The sequence below is a fragment of the Lissotriton helveticus genome, chromosome 9 (assembly GCF_964261635.1).
Source record: "Lissotriton helveticus chromosome 9, aLisHel1.1, whole genome shotgun sequence".
Taxonomy (NCBI): domain Eukaryota; kingdom Metazoa; phylum Chordata; class Amphibia; order Caudata; family Salamandridae; genus Lissotriton; species Lissotriton helveticus.
The window spans coordinates 435,262,247-435,279,627 of record NC_136070.1 but is presented as its reverse complement, the minus strand read 5'-3'; the positions used below and the strand labels follow the sequence as shown (position 1 = coordinate 435,279,627).

The 17,381-nt window shown below is 40.7% G+C and overlaps 1 protein-coding gene across 1 annotated transcript in view; it reads left to right on the top strand.

The window, feature by feature from the left end:
• The window catches only part of TNFAIP2 (TNF alpha induced protein 2), a 357,846-nt gene that overhangs the window by 24,169 nt on the left and 316,296 nt on the right, over window positions 1–17,381 (top strand). The window contains exons 9-12 of the mRNA XM_078660233.1: window positions 2,615–2,737; window positions 3,306–3,461; window positions 10,482–10,603; window positions 12,594–16,089. Of these exons, the coding sequence (XP_078516359.1) occupies window positions 2,615–2,737; window positions 3,306–3,461; window positions 10,482–10,603; window positions 12,594–12,738 (546 nt within the window). The 3' untranslated portion in view covers window positions 12,739–16,089. Of the gene's footprint in view, window positions 1–2,614; window positions 2,738–3,305; window positions 3,462–10,481; window positions 10,604–12,593 lie in introns of the transcript that reaches the window.

Genomic DNA, 17,381 nt, shown 5'->3' with positions numbered 1-17,381 from the left:
TATTCTCAATTTGCGATTCGCGATTTGAAAATCGCAAATTGAGAATAATTTCAAGGGTGCAAGGGTGTCCTAAGGACACCCTGCTGCACCCCTGAAATTCACATGTGTGCGCATATGGCGCACATACATGCCCTAAGGGCATGTATGTGTGCCACATTGCACCTTCACAAATGCATAAAAGTGCATTTGTAAAAGAATTCGCAAATTACCACCAACTTGGAGTTGGTGGTAATTTGCGATTTCTTAAGGAAAAATCGCTAAATTGAAATGTTTGATGCATAGCATTTTAGGAATCGCAATTTGCGATACCTTACATGCTTACGCAAAATTAAGGAATCACAAATTTTGCGATTCCTTAATTTTGCTATACATTTTTCTTCATACATTCCATTTAGTGAATTTTTAGTCGCAAACGCTGCTTTTTTGCGAGTCGTAGCATTTGCGACTAAAAATTCCCTTGATACATCTGCCCCTAGATCTGATATTCGAAACTAAGAAAGCTAAATTAAGGCTTTGTATGTCCCTGCCATGAGCACCAGCAACAAATTGCAGCTATTCTTCTTACCTATTTCCCATCATACTACTGTTTTGCGGCTTTGACTCCCAGCACCTGATTGCTGTCTAATTGTGCTTTTTCCAATTGGTTCTCCAACCGCTTCTCCTCTGTTTCTTCAAGTTCCTGCACCCTTGATAATGATAGCACGCTACTTTGGTGTCCATCATCACCGTGAAAAAATTGAACAGATCTACCTCAACCCACAAAGACTTACCTTGAACACCTTACAATAGATACAAAGTCCCACAGCAAGGCTACTCCTGAGTGTGAAAGAGAACAAACATACACGCTGAAATTCACATATGTCTTCCAAATAGATATGGAATACCTTTAGATAATTTATATTTCTTTATTTATTTAGATCAATAAGAGCGTTCAGCTTCAACAGAACCTGAAATACCATTACAATCAGCTGCAAAACACTCTATTAAGATCAAAATAATTTAGAACATGGATAAAGATTAAAACATATGTTGACTGAGTCAATCTCATACGAAATCTGAATAGTTTTGGTTGCATGTCTGCATTTTTTTAAATACAAATGCAGGAAGCACAAATTGTTTTGGCGATTCCATGAGCGCTGGGCAAGTAAATAGTCAGCGTGGTTCCTGAATTACATTTTTTATTTAATCTTCCCATTCTAAAATAAATGAAAAATCTTCACATCACAGGAGTCAAATTTCCTTAAGACAAGCATTTCTGATAATTAAATATAGATGAAGTAAATACGGGATATAAATGTTCATTTAAGCAACTCTGTAGTGAATCAGATTTGTCGACTTTGAGAAAATCAAAGGTTTTTACAACCATTGTGTCTTAAGAGTAAATGTGGTTATTAAGATCAAACTAGGTTCATACTCCTACTACTAAACACTCCATCTTTCTGGAAAGTGGCAGCCGATAGTACCGCCTTTGCAATGATGAAGACACAAACCTAGCAATCTCTTACCCATCATTTTGTGCATAAGTTGATTACCAACCTTCTATAACAAAATGAAGCCCTCAGTATTAAAAATGATCTCATTCTAGACATGTTCTTTCTACTATCTGAGCTCCAGAATTGTCATCAGCAGCCTCTTTTGAATTTAGCTATGGTGCAGAGCACCCTGATGCCATATTAAGGCACGAGGCCAAATAAAACTCTTATTCTTTCTGACCCACTCAATTTCTAATTCAGTAATTCCTTCATATCTTCTTTCACGAACACCCCCCCTTGCTTTATCAGGCCGCCCACTTCCTCACTGTGAGGGATTGCTGTCTTCAGCAATGTTGCTCTCTCCTGTCCACAGAGGTTATCAGATGTCAATAAGGGGTCTTTGGCTCAGCTTTGGAAGGGAGGCCTGAGCTGCAGGCCAGTCCCCAGAAGAAGCATGTGAGGTCTTGTTCGTAAGAGCACAACCAAAAAACTGAAATAAGCATAAGGATTCCCCTGAGACTATCTGTGGCCAGAAAGACGAGGTCCTAACAGGAACCTTAATTTTACATTGAGTAAGAAACAGGTTCCTACAGTGATCCGCTTGAAATAGAGAAACAAGGGAAGACACATGAAGGAAGGAGATTGAGCCCAAGATTGTGGCTTAGGCCATCCACCAGTCAAAAAGGATCTAGCACTAAAACAAGTCAATCAATACTTTTGCCGAAGAAATTAATCTTCCGTCCGCATTTTGAAATCATAAATTGACACCATCTGACAGACGTCCTCAATGTAGGGTGAGATAACCAGACATAGACTCAACAAATTAATTACAGTTGTCTAGGACATATCAAATTAACTTCATGGTGGTTGTAGAGTTATGAGAGAGAGCACAAGTAATAGCTACTGCGTCAAAGCAAACTGATGTCTAAAAGGGCAACCATTATGCGTCTGCTGAACAAAAAGATGGCTCATTTATTTATTTATTTATTTTACAGATTTGTAGAGCGCATGGCTGCCCGTGAGCGTCCTCATGTTTTCTTTAAAAAATATGCGTTCCATCGTAGTAGGTGCAAAGTTCATTGTGTTGTTTTTATTTATTGTACATTTAAATTTGATGTTTATAGTTTGTCTTTTCTCCCCAGCCTAGTTTCAGAAAGCTGTCACAGAAGAATGGGCTATGCAGCCATGGAACTATGGTCCAAATTATTAAGATATCAGAAACCTACATGCTTAAATTCAAGACTCTTAAAGTCTGCTACTACCAGGTAAATGAGTGATACATTTGTTGTATGATAACTATTCAGATATTGGATGGATTTTTATACATTATTGGCTTTGAAAGTAATGTGCAAATGTAGCAAAGATGTGAAAGAATAAAACTGAACGTCCTTAAACCATGCTTTGCTTGTTCAGTAAATACATGCTGAGATGCAACACTAAACACTGTAGGTGCAATTGCTTAAATGTATTAATAAGAAAGCTGAGAAGGGATGGGAGGATTTAAACACATTTAAATACCCTATTCAAGTAAGTGGAATTATCTCAGACAGTTCCGCCAGCTGGGAGAGCCATAGCATTTTAGATCGGTATTACTGAAAAAGTGCTCAATAGGATGCACTGAGATGGCTTACATCCACAAATGTGTCAATATGTCTTATTAGAACATTTACTGCAGAGGAGGCCGAGTAAATCATTTCAGACATCTAAAATATTTATTCAATAGACCATATGCACATAAATTATTTTTGATAATATTCTTTTATTTTACAAAAATAAGTATGCATTAATGACAAATTTAACTCAAAACTTGTATTGCTTTTTGCTTATGCCCAGGAAATTATGGAGAATATCCACCTTTATTTGGTTAAAGAATACATCAAGCGAATAATGAAGAAGAAAGTGAGCCAGAAGAGTGCAGAGCAGCAGAAAATCATAGCAAATCAAATTATTGAAAGTGCATCTCTTATAAAAGACTGCTGCTTAAGAAATGTAAGTATAATATGGATATGTGGAGTCTTTTAGAAGCAACTGAAACCATGGAAATGTAATATGCAATTGATTGGTTAATACTAAAAAAGGAATTTTGTCCCAGAGTAGTAGAGTTGCAAATATGAGGGATTTTATCAAGCTCCAGAAGGGAAGCCACCTAAGGGTCTGTTAATGTAGGGAAGTGTAAGCAGTGACGTACTTTATGCATAGATATGGTTGTACTCTAGAAGTGTTTGTTTCATTCGTTTTTGTGCTTTCTCACTCTTTAATGCCCTTTCCTTTGATTTATATACTCTCTTATTCCTCTGTAGTGAGCTTTCATTTGTCTTTGTGCTTTTGCTCCAGTTCTCTTTTCAACCCTTTTGCATTGTGCTGTGTGCATTCATTTAAGGACTTTTCACATCGTTTCTGACCTTTTGCCACCTCTGTCGGGCTCCCTACAGCCCCCCCACCCCATGCATTTCTCCCACCTTCCCCGCACCTTACTCGCTCTTCCTGTAACGTTCTCTCACCCCGTATGTCCGTGCCTCCGCTGCCCCGCCCCTTCAGTCCTCATTCTCCTAGGACCTATTTAATGGTGGCCGCTGTGTGGCTTCACGCAGAGGGCATGTCACCGGCGTGCCAAAGGTGCCGAACGCAAGCCAATCTGCACCTGTATGTGCCTGTACCGCACCCAGTGCCAGGAACCCTGGTTGGATCGCGTCCCAGCGATACTCTGCAGCGCTCAACCGGTCTCTCAACTGGAATGCCTCTACCACCATTGCTGCAGTGGCACACACCAAAGTAAGGGCCTTCACCTGCCCCCACTGCCAGTTCCCCTTTGGCAGTCTACCCACACATCCCTCACAAGCACCAGTGACACCATCAATACCCCACCCAACAGCACCTGCTTTGGCAACCTACACCACATCACTCACTTGCATACAATCTACTCAACACATGATCTCTCAGCAGGCATGCAACTGAAATCTGGGACCTGCAGAGCAGTAACCCACTGGACCTCCTCTTCCTCATGGAAACCTGGCTCAACTCCACGTTGGCATCTGCCATCGCCACAGCGATTCCAGCGGGCTACAAGATCGCACAACAGGAACGCTCTCCCAAGCCAGGAGGAGAACTCAAAATCATCTACAAAAACTCCATCAAGCACTCAACGTCCACAGAAGGCACCACCCCCTTAATGGAACACCTGTACTTCAAGCTGCAACTCTGAAAACTTCACCCTAAATGGAACCCTTGTCTACCAGCCACCAGGACCATGAGCCACTTTCAACAATCACTGATTTCATCGCCCCCTCACCTCGAATCCAGAGCCTCCATACTCCTCAGTGACATCAACTTCCACTTAGAACACAGAACCGACCACTTCTACACAGCACTACTTGAAAGCCTGAGCAACATTGGACTAACCCAGCTCATCAGAGAACCAACACACATCGCAGGACACACACCAGACCCCATCTTCACCACTAACAACAGCCTCAAGCTCCGCGTCATCGCTCACATGGACTGACCACTCCATCATCCACTTCCAAATCAACACAGCACAATTCAACACACCCACCAGTGCCAGCCTACCTTGCCTTAACTGGGGCAAAAATGCAGTAGCTGATTGGCTCAACATCCTCAGCACGGATCAACCTAACCCCACGGCCAACCTCAATAAAGACATCACCAACTTCAACAAGTGGAGCAGGAACTGTGCAGATTCTCTTCACACCCATCAAGCACAACAACCAAAGAAGAACCAACCACGAAGCCAGCTGGTACACAGAGGACCTTCGAGATGCCAAACAGCATTTCAAAAAACTAGAAAGAAAATGGAGAGCCAGCCTCTAAGCCACCAACAGAACCATCTACAAGGCTGCCCTCAGGCACTACCACCAACAATCGAGAGACACCAACACCAAGAAAAGAGCATTAGCTGAACGCATCAAAGGGAATGCCAACAGCTGCATAGAGATCTTCTTGATAGTCAAGTACTTCAGCACACCCCCTGCCTCCATCAACAGCATCACCCCTCTCAAGAACTCCGACGACCTATCACATTTTCTCACAATAAAACCGCAAGCATCTACAGCAGCAATTTGTACACCAGCCATGCCCTGGCGATCTTATCACCAACCTGTCCATCACCTACCAAGATGACCACATTAACAAATCGGACACTCTCACCAGAGAAGACTCAACGAAGATCATGAAGTCCATCTTCCTAGGACCCTAGCAGATCTGTGCCCTTCATCACATCCGCCACATTCTCTGAAGATTGGAAGCATGCAGCAGTCAATGCCCTCCTCAAGAAACTGTCGGTCGAACCAACTGAGCAACTTCCGCCTGATCCTCATGCTCCAAGCCAAAGTGATAGTGAAACCCATGAACAAGCAACTGACAATCAACCTCAAACTACACCACCGGACAATACTCAATCAGGATTCAGAAAAGGTCACAGCTCGGAAACAGCTCTCATTGCAGCCACCGACTACATACGGACCATCCTGGACCGAAGAGAGACAGTGGCCCTCATCTTTCTTGACCTCTCTGCGGCATTCAACATAGTCTCACCCAACAGAAGATTTGATTACATCTGCGGCCAGAGACCTGCATTTAAATGGATCTGCTCCTTCATCACAAGAAGAACCCAAAGAGTCAGACTGCCACCCTTCCTATCGGAGACCAAGAACCTGATCTGTGGAGTTCCCCAGGGATTGTCCCTCAGCCCTACCCTGTTCAATATCAACATGACAAGTCTCACCACCACTATTGGCTACCATGTTATCCACATCATCTCCTACGCTGACGACACCCAACTTATCCTCTCCAAGACAGACAAAACTAACACCACCAGAAACAACTTAACCGACTGTATGACCATGGTAGCAGAATGGATGAGAATCAACTCTTTGAAGCTTAACTGTGACAAGACGGAAGTACTGGTCTTCAAAAATAAGACCTCTCCTTCCGATGCCACCTGGTGGCCGATTGAGCCAGGACCAACACCACACCCACCTACCTGAGGATCACCCTGAACGACAAGATGAACATGACAGCACAAGTCAATGCAGTGAGTGCTGCCTGTTTCCACATCCTACTCAAGCTACGAAAGATCTTCAAGTGGCTGCCACAGAATGCCAGACGAATCAACAAGCATGCACTCATCACAAGCAGACTCAACTGCAGCAACACTCTCCAACCGGGATCTCCAAGCAGCTCACACACAGACTACAAACCATGCAGAATGCTGCCACAACATGTATCCTCAAACTACAACACCGCACCAACATCTCACCTCAGAGCACTCCACTGGCTCCCCATCAACAAACACAGCCAATGCAGACTTCTCATGCTCACATACAAAGCCTTGCACATCACTGGATCAGCCTCACTGAATCGTGGAATTCACTTTCACCAGCCAGCCATAAACCACGTTCAGTCTCACCCTCACTCTCACATACTGCCTGCATTCATGAAAGCAGAGAAGGAGGGTGTTTATTCTCCTATATCACACCAATGAACAAAATCCCACAGCACATCAGACCCTCCTCCTCACTTCTTGAGTTCTGCAAGAAGCTGAAGATATGACTATTCGATTAACCTTGTGGGGACCATACTCCTTCACTCCTGCTCAAGTTCCTGGATACCCTCTTAGGTGATTAGCATGCTTTACAAATAGACATAACATAACATGTTCAAAACACATTGCAGATTCTTAATTTGTTTTAGTTTTGTTTGTGTAGTTTCTGCATCCTTCATTCACCAACCTTGCATCAGATAATGGCAATCCGTATTTTCTTCAACTGTACAATTAGTGAGCAGCAGCAGAACAAGTCTATGAAGATTTGGTGAAGTCTGTATTTATAAAAGTTGGTGGGCATCAGCTGAGGGAATGATGAGTAGTGCTCTGTTGTAGAATTGACTATTGATGCATGAAAATAAAACATTTCCATAATCTCTGCTATGTTGGGTCCTATTATCTTTGGTGAAAGAGGATAACCGAGACCCCTGCTGTGTGGAAGACGAGAACTGTTCTCCCTCACTTGTGCACTCTTCTGGAATTAGCATTTGTTACTCAGGCTAGATCATCAAAGTTGCTGGTCTGCCATACTGACATGCATCTCTGCTGTTGGGGGCAAATATTCTGAACTCTTTGGGCATGCCTGGTACCTATATGACCTTGGAGACTTAAGAGTCACCTACCACCAATTGCTCCAAGAGATAAGTGTACCATTCTTCAGAAGACATGTCCCTATGAACTGACTTTAGGACCCCATCATGAATGGTATTAAATGACATAGATAGCACTGTGACAAATACAAATATGTGTAAACTGTAAAATTATCATAGAAATACCTCTGACAAAATATTAAACATAGGAGACCTGCGCTAAACCACACTACCAGTCCAGGAAAGACACCCTGAGAAAGTGGTTTCACCTACTAATATGAAATAGAAGTTACAAAGATGCTCTAGTGTGAGAACTTCTACAAGTGTAGTTTAAGTCTAAGAAGGCTTGTTCTTCTTCAGTCTGTCAGCACTGCCCACTTTTCCAGAGAATACATAGAAGAAATGTTTTTTGAGAAGGTTCCAATCCAACCAGGGGCTGTATTACATTCAGCCCCCTGGGGGTGCAAAGAGCGTGTGGGCCCATTTTCTGAGCCCTTGGGGTACCACAGTATTACAGAAGGGATACCTGATGCTTCTGTAATACAGTTAGTGCTAGTGAACTGATAAAGCCTGCCCTGTTATGAGGGCCATTCCCTCATTAGCATGGGGCCTGGCCCCCTGTTAATGAGGCAAAATACTTTGCCTCTGTGACTGCAACATAATATTGTCATGGGTGCAGAGTTAACAAAGCCTTTCTTGGATGCACTGACTTAATTAACTTCTCAGCCTGCATCTCTACAAAGCTCACAACCCGCTACAACACTATAAATTACTATTTTACATTTATATTGAAAATATAAATTACTTAAAATGACAAACTATATTAAAAAACATGAACAACAATTACACAAATAACATAACACATACACAATTAAAATATTATTAAACACAAAAAGAAACTTAAAAAACGATATTTCTTACCTTAAAAAATTAATATTTTTGTCAACAATATTTTTGCACATGATATTTCTGTGTCACAATTTTAAACAATCAGTGTTTGTGCAACTTGATATTTTTGACTCAATATTTTGTCCGAACACCCTTTCGAATTGCCATACCACTGGGAAAAACACTAAATTAAGAAAGAATAGGGGAAAAAACAGCACTATTGCACAACAGTGCCCCTTACGTTCTCCCTAACCGCATCAACAACGAGTTGACAGGAATCCATCGTCACAAATCATTCTTTGACTAAAGCAATGGGTGTTTTAAGTTTAAGGAAGTGAAATTGGCGTGTTCATTCATTTACTATTTCCTTTAAGAAGTCACCAGAAACATCCATAAATTGAAGGTACAACTCAATGAAAGAAGCACATTGTAATGCCTAATATGGGCCACAACATATGCACAGGGACTGCAAAACATGGGCAACACCCTGGCCCAGGAGCGGGGCCAGCACTCGGGCATATTAATAACATCTCTTTTTCATGAGCAGTGTCATTTGCAGGCAAGTAGGGCTGTTACATGGCCAGTGCTCTGGTATTTTTTTTTTTTAAAGTTTGACTAACTATGTTTAATCACGAATGTTCTTTTTAATTGCCATTTATGAATAAATAGGTACATTGAGGACCTTGTCCTATACTTTTCACTTTAGAGTCGCATTGTCCTGTTACTTTCCAAGCATGTACTACTTGTTGGATAATGGTGTACTGTTAGGAGATTGAACTGAGTTTACTTGACTTTGAATGTATGTAACTTCACACATGATCTGAGGCTGATGAAAAATTGAACTGTCTGTGGGAAAGTTTATTTTCTAGTTTCTGATCATATCCATGGTGTTTGTCACCTTACTTCACAACCAACAGGTTTGTTGCAGTAGACATAAAAAATGCCTATATTGATATTGAAACTATGGTTGACCTTATGCAGTTAACGAAGTTGGTATCTGGGTCCTCAAGAGGAAAATAACAAATTCCTTTAAAACACTTCTTCCAAATCTTGGACTAAAGGAGAACTTCCCATAACAAACAAATGAAAGCACCGGTGTTCAGTGGGGAATTCTGAATTCCTCGCTAACTATACACAATATTAAGAGCAATATTTGAGGTGTAATTTTTTGGAGCTTTTTGAGGAAGGAAGGAGTTTAAATCATTCAAACATAATTTGGGGAATTTCGTTTTATGCTTGTTACGTGAAATTACCCTAATTACACCATTACACTATGTTCTGTATCTACGCCACCATTTATGTCAAATTCTAGAGCGGAAGCGCGGGAAAAACACAAACAACCAGAACATGAGCAGCTGTTTTTGGCTGAGTTTTTAAACGTGAAATGCATTCTCACATCAAAAGTTGACACTGGGACTCATTTTGAACTTAAATATAGTGCTAAATCACTGATTTGCATTCTTTGTATTTACATCTCATTTTGCTTGATTTTTCCGAAACTTTGCATAATGACACAAAAGCAAATCACCTACATTTCGCACACCCCTAGATGGAAGGAAGCGAGTGAGGAGGAAAGAAGGGAGGAGTTACAATGTTATACTTATATAATTTGTCTATTGTTTTCAATAAGACATGATGTGTCAGAATATAGTTCCATGACTGGAAACCTCCAATCTTGCCATATGTGGGCCTGTAATTCACAGCATTTTCAAAAATCTTTTTCCTTTAAATTTCCTAATAAAAAAGATTTACTGGCTATTTGATCATAACTTAAAAGCTTCAGACATGTGTGATGGGTCAGCTCTGGAAAACTGAGATTAACAGGATTATTCTTCAATACTAGACTAGAGAGCGTTCATTCTATTTGTTTTATTGTTGGGCTATACATTATAACTACTATTTACAACAGGAAATTGAAAATATAAATTGTAAAGAAAATATAATACAATAGGAAATGCTGTTGTGTTTCAGGGATCAAAGGCAGAATGGTTGAATGATGCTATCCCAAAAATAGCTGAAATCATCAAACTTCATGACATAGATGCTATAAGGACCGAGGTTGCTTCACTTGCAAGCCAGTACCCAGATATAAGGTGAGATTTATGATCATTTCCAGTAAAGCTACAGGATTATAAATGTCAAAGCAATGCCTATGTATTCCAATGGTGTTTACCTTCCTATGATATACTTCTTTCAATTTTCCCAAATCCTAAAGGTTTCAGTTTCAATTATTTGTAAAATGTGCACATTTTGAGTGGGTGCTCTCAATTTATTTAAAGACGTGTAATCCGATGTATTAAACACTATTGCATTCACAAACCATGGAATTTGCAAAGCCCAGGGATTGTGAATACACATGTGTTTGGTTCAAAGCCCGAAACCCATTTTGCGAGTTAGAAAAACATTGCCGACTCAGCAAAAAGGTGGTCCATTCCACATGTGAGTTAATTGAAAGTTGCATTGGCAAGTTACTGACTCTGCAAAGGAGGAGGTAATTGGTTTGCATTGAGGAAGTGATCTTATCACCCCTTTGCTGTTGTTCATTTGGGAACCCATACTTTTCTTACCCATATATCTACTCATTTAATTTGTGGATGTTACTTTTCCATTCCAAGGCCGAAAATCAAATGACTTTTTTCCTTGACAATAGTTAATCAACAGTCATTTTCAGAAAGGAAAACTGCAAAAAAGATTGATAAGATCCACAAACGTGTTAGTATTAAAGTCGTTTGAAATACTGTGTTGATGTGAACCCCATCACCTCCCCCTGCACCCCGCCCCTCTTGATGTAAAATGCCTAATTTAAAGTGAAAGCCTCTTTTATGTGAAACACTGTAGGACAAGGTAGGGACCTTTTTTGACAGCTTTTGCTATCTCTTCCTATTAATTACAGGGAGACAGCTTATGCTATGTCTTCATGTTAGTTACAGTGAGTCAGTTTATGCTATCTCCATGTTAGTTACACGGAGACAGCTTATGCTATCTCTTCATGTTAGTTACAGTGAGCCAGTTTATGCTATCTCTTTATTTTAGTTAAAGTGAGACAGCTTATGCTATCTCTTCATGTTAGTTACAGGGAGACAGCTTATGCTATATCTTCATGTTAGTTAAAGTGAGATGGCTTATGTTATCTCTTCATATTAGTTACAGTGGGACCATGCAGGAGCATGCTTCTGCTTTAGCTAATGCTGTCTGCCTCGATCTGAAATGCCTTAATTGAATTCAAATTACCGTCTTTACATACAATGCCTGACATTGCACAGGACGAAAACCGAGCTGTGAAAGAAGAGAGTGAAATTGTCTTATTTTATCTAGTTTGCATATTTTTTATTTTTATGAGTGTTTTAAAAAGTACATGCAGATAAAAGCAATGTAAGTGTTTTACGGTAATTGAGGAGATCATTTATAATGCGACCATTAAAAATCATCTTACAAATGCATATGCCTCGTTAGAACATTCAACTACCCACAAAACTAGACTGCCATTTGAGAGACGTAAAACATACCCCTGGACCTCTTAGAATAACAATGTTGTTGAATCTAAAAACATGATAATACAACAGTGAGTGACAAAGACATTGGGTTTGAGTACATAATTGTCATTCACTGTTGAATCATTGAAACATCGTTCGTGGAAGAAACTATGCCACTTTTTCCCTCTGTGTCATTGGGGGCATTCTAGTGATCTATAAATGTGCCAGATCGAATGCTTAATTTGTAAATACATCAATGCAATAAATAAATAGAGGCCCCCACAGTGTGCTGCTAAATGCTGGAGTTGCCAGTTGTCAAGACTGATACCAATCTTGTTACCACCTCATGCCGCTTTCTTCCAAAAGTCTACACTTCTAGTCTCTACGTCATTTCTTCAATGTTCTTTCTAATCCCTAGATTATTCCTTTGTCACTGTTGTCCTAGCTTTCTCCTAATTTATCTTACATTCCTTTCTGTTTTTCTCTCTTTTATCTGGATCAAAGTCTGTTGATGAAAAGTAGTGAAGCACTGGCTCAATCATAGTCATCTCTGATAGAAAAGGCTTGTAACCTTTGACCAAGTCTAACTTTGTTCTACATCCTTTCACAGCAAACATCAAGTTGGAGCGATCTTGTACATCAAAGGGAATCTCAGAAACAGTGAATTGAAATACATCATGAATATCCTGGCCGACATTGGAGAAAGCAAGGAAGAGAACTCGCCCATGTTATTTTCTCATATAGCAGTTTCTTGAAGTTTTACCAGACAGGAACATTGAATTTTGAATGCTATGTGTGGAACTCTACAGCGACCTCTGAGCATAGTGCTGTTCCACATAACCTATCATGCAGTGTTTCACAACATTGGAGGCCTGGGGAACTTGAAAATGGATTTGTGTAAGAGTCGCATTTACGTGAAATCAGGGGAAAATGTGTTTAGGGGGTTTTACAAGGAAGAAGCAGGAATAGACTTATCGCTCAAGGATCCCTTTGATTGCTGCCTTGGAATACACCTTCAACGCCTCCATGGCCAGCAACACCCCTTGAACATTAAGAAGTAAAGCATCAAGACCCCTGTAATGAGGCTCCTCAAGCAGAGGGGACACTAGAGATTGTTGCCACCTGTTACAATGTCTTTAGACCAGATCAGCTAAGCGGGATAATTATGGGTGATGATGCTGTTCGGTACATGGCTAAACTGCCTAATGTGACAATTTCCTCCTCGAACATGATTTTAGATATTCACTTACTCAAACCGTTGACAATGTCTGGTACGTTCAGTCACAATGCATTAAGAACAAGCGTGTGAGTCTGTTAGTGACAATACTTGTAAAGCAAATGATCAAATGACCTGCAATTTCCTTTTGGAGTGTAAAAGGATAAATGCTATTGTGCGCAATACATGTTAAAAATCAGTTTTTCCCAATCGAAAATCTCGTCTGTAGAAACAGGGAATCTGACCCAGGTGAGGGCCTAAAATTCTCTTCTGGAGAATTTGTTTTCCAGAGCCCCAAACATTTTTTTCCAATTGTTGACTAAGGTAAAGAAAGTGCTAACTGAATATTTCCTTTTTCATTTTTGGGATCATATGTTTTTGTCCCCAACTTTGTTCCAATAACCTAGTTATCATTGAATGAGTCTTATGGGCTTCGCAAGGACAGGCTTCGTATCCATGGAGAGATGGCACCTTCCCAACACTGCAGAGTACAGACTCGCTCTCCTCTGTGCTCATTGATGGAGGGGTTTTCTGTAGGTATGGTATCCTCCATTGTGGGGATCAGAAGGGAGCCATCATTACTGGCTGCCCTTTATAAATAAAAAAGATTATACCGTGTCTGCCAAAAGCTTTACATCAGGAGTCTGATTTAAAGTTGGGCTGTAACAAGGATAACATTGTGGAAGAAATTCTGCTAGTGAATGATATTCCAAATTTCAGACTTTCTCCTGATGATTGTATATCAAAATTACAAGGTCCATAATATAAACCTGCACTCGCACTGACTCCAGAATATTGACTACCAACATACTGTCAATGTAGGCATACATGGGCAGGTATAGATCTAATACATCTGACTTCACATTTTCCACCCAACTCTATATCAGGCCATTAGTTGTCATTCTGCTCTTTGAGTTCCACTTCTTTCTTCTGTTCTGCATATCTAGAAACAAAAGAGAACCAATAGGAGGCTGATCATTCCTGTATCTGGCAGCCAGACTCTGGAATAATTTACCATTAAAAACTAGAGAAATTCAGAGATGCTTGCATTTGGAATTGAAATCAAAACATTCCACCTTTGTTAGTGATGTAACTTGCTGCCTGCAGTAGATTAGTGGTGTCTCAGTGCTCTAAATAAATAAAGAAACAAAGAAACAAATTAATTAATTTACACTCTAAACCTGAACGGTGGACCTTAAGATTCCATTGTTTCCTTTCGAGGAACATCTTCCTTCTGTCAATTGCTCTCTGTCTGTTGGAATTTACTTAGTTTAACTGCAGAAGGAGAGATCTGTGTGCAATGAAGGCCCGTCCACACATAGGATTATATTCTGTTCTCCATAGAGCATAGTCCGCACATAGAATTATATTTTGTTGTCAATGGAGCTCAGTCTGCACATAGGATTACATGTTGTTATCAATGAAGCCTAGTACAGACATAGGATAATATGCTGTTGTGCATGGAGCCTAGTCCGCACAGAGGATTATATGCAGTTGTCTATGGAGCCCAGTCTGCACATGGGATTATATGCTGTTCTCTATGGAGCCCAGTCAGCACATCGGATTATATGCTGTTGTGCATGGAGCCCAGTCCGCACAGAGGATTATATGTAGTTGTCTATGGAGCCCAGTCCACACATAGGATTATAGGCAGTTGTCTATGGAGCCCAGTCTGCACATGGGATTATATGCTGTTCTCTATGGAGCCCAGTCCTCACATCGGATTATATGCTGTTGTGCATGGAGCCCAGTCCGCACAGAGGATTATATGCAGTTGTCTATGGAGCCCAGTCCACACATAGGATTATAGGCAGTTGTCTATGGAGTCCAGTCTGATCATGGGATTATATGCTGTTCTCTATGGAGCCCAGTCTGCAGATAGGATTATATGCTGTTGTCATGGAGCCCAGTTTGCACTTAAGGTTATATGCTGTGGTACACGGAGCCCAGTCTGCACTTAAGGTTATATGCTGTTGCCCATAGAACCCAGTCCGCACATAGGATTATTTGTTGTTATCTATGGAGACCAGTATGCACATAGGATTGGATTCTGTTGTCTATGGAGCCCAGTCTGCACATAGGATTATATGCTGTTGTCATGGAGCCCAGTTTGCACTTAAGGTTATATGCTATGGTACACGGAGCCCAGTCTGCACTTAAGGTTATATGCTGTTGCCCATAGAACCCAGTCCGCACATAGGATTATTTGTTTTTATCTATGGAGACCAGTATGCACATAGGATTGTATGCTGTTGTCCACGAAGCCCAGTCTGCACTTAAGGTAATATGTTGTGGTGTACGGAGCCCAGTCTGCACTTAAGGTTATATGCTGTTGCCCATAGAACCCACATAGGATTAAATACTGTTGTCTATGGTGCCCAGTCCACACATAGAATTATTTGCGGTTGTCTATGGAGCCCAGTACGCATTTAGGATTATATGCTGTTGTGCACGGAGGCCAGTACGCACTTAAGGTTATATGCTGTTGCCCATCAGCCAAATGGCAATTAATCAGCTCTTTAAACTCTACATGCACATATAAAACATGGCATAAAGAAAGCATTATAAAAAGGTCGAACCATTTCACATATGTATTTATATCGGTGGCAAGTGTGCAAGTATTTCAGAATTTTAAGACTGTAATTAGTTTGTGCCAAAAAATCCTTTCTTATAGAAAGTGTGAATATGTTTCCTAGACTATTGAAACAACGGCTTTTATCTACTTAAGGACAAATTTTTAGGGAAGCTGAACATTTTATTTGTTTTTGTAAGACATGTATTTAAAATGTATTATAATTTCCAAAGAATTGATGTATTTATTTGTATGTCTCTATTTTTTATTACCTATTTTGCACTATGTTGAACAGTATTAAAGTATTGTCATCTTGAACTCGAGTCATCTTTATTCTCTGTGTCATTCACAGTTGATGGAAACATGAGACCATTACAAAAAGTCAAGACGATCAAACAAGACAAAATAATCTAATAGTAGGGGCCTTATAACAAGTGGGTCACAATGTTTTGATCCCTGCACAAACCCCAGTTTGCATAGAGATCGTAATTCCAAGTAATACAAAGTTTACTATATATGGTACTGGGCGCGATAAACTCCGCCTGACTGCAGTTTTCCCCACTTCAATTTCCGCAGATCAAACTTGCTGAAAAGTACCAGGAAAATCATGTCTGTAAATTACGAGAGCATGAGGAATTTGCTGCGGAAAACACTACATTTTGCATGATATTCCCATTTCAGAGGTTGATTTAATATCCATGAATTCCAAATCCTGTATTAATTGCAGCAGTATTTATCAGCAGTATTGGGGTTTACCGGGTCTAGTAAAATACCTTATTCTCCTTTGCCCTAATTTTGATCCCGGCCTAAAACTAGTCTGTACTAGGCTAATGTCAGTTGAATTTGGTTTCAATTGTGCGGTAGATGAGAAAGACAGTGGGGCATATTCTCAAGGAACTATCGCAGAGTTAACGTCACTTTATCGCAGCCAAAGCGGCGATAAATGTAGCGCCCCATTCACAAGCTGGTGCTAACAGCCCATATCACCTGTGATAGCAGCTGCAAAACACATCGCCACAGATGACCCCACAACTATCGCTAATGAAATGCAGAGTTGGCGCTCCCGTGCAAAAAACAGTGACAACCCCACTCCGCAACATTCTCAACGACCAGCCAGATCAGCAATAAGATCACAAAACATGCGACAAGGTGCGTTAGCAGCAGTAAAATAACACCTGCTCTGACATGGTGTAAAGTCGGACGACAGCCTGCACCACAAAAGGGAGCCCAGGCCAGAACCACACCTGAAGGGCAACAGATGCCATGGAGCCACTGATCATGCAGCTCAGAGCCCCAACAGGGCCATAACACCCACCGCCACCAGCCCCAGGATTCTCACTCCTCAGGGCAAAGACATGTCACATCAACTTCACAAAATCATGTACAAAATAATTCGAGTGATGTCGCACAATCACATGTAACATGCAAGTGTTGTCACAAAAATGAGCATCACACATACACCTTCGAATTACCATGAGAAAATGTATTCAAAATAACTCAGAAGTACATCAATGAAGACACATGGTGGCTCTCCTCGGGACAATCTGTAGGTCACAGCCTGAAAGACAAAAATCCAGATGAGAAGGTGTGTCATGCGGCCATCAAAGCAC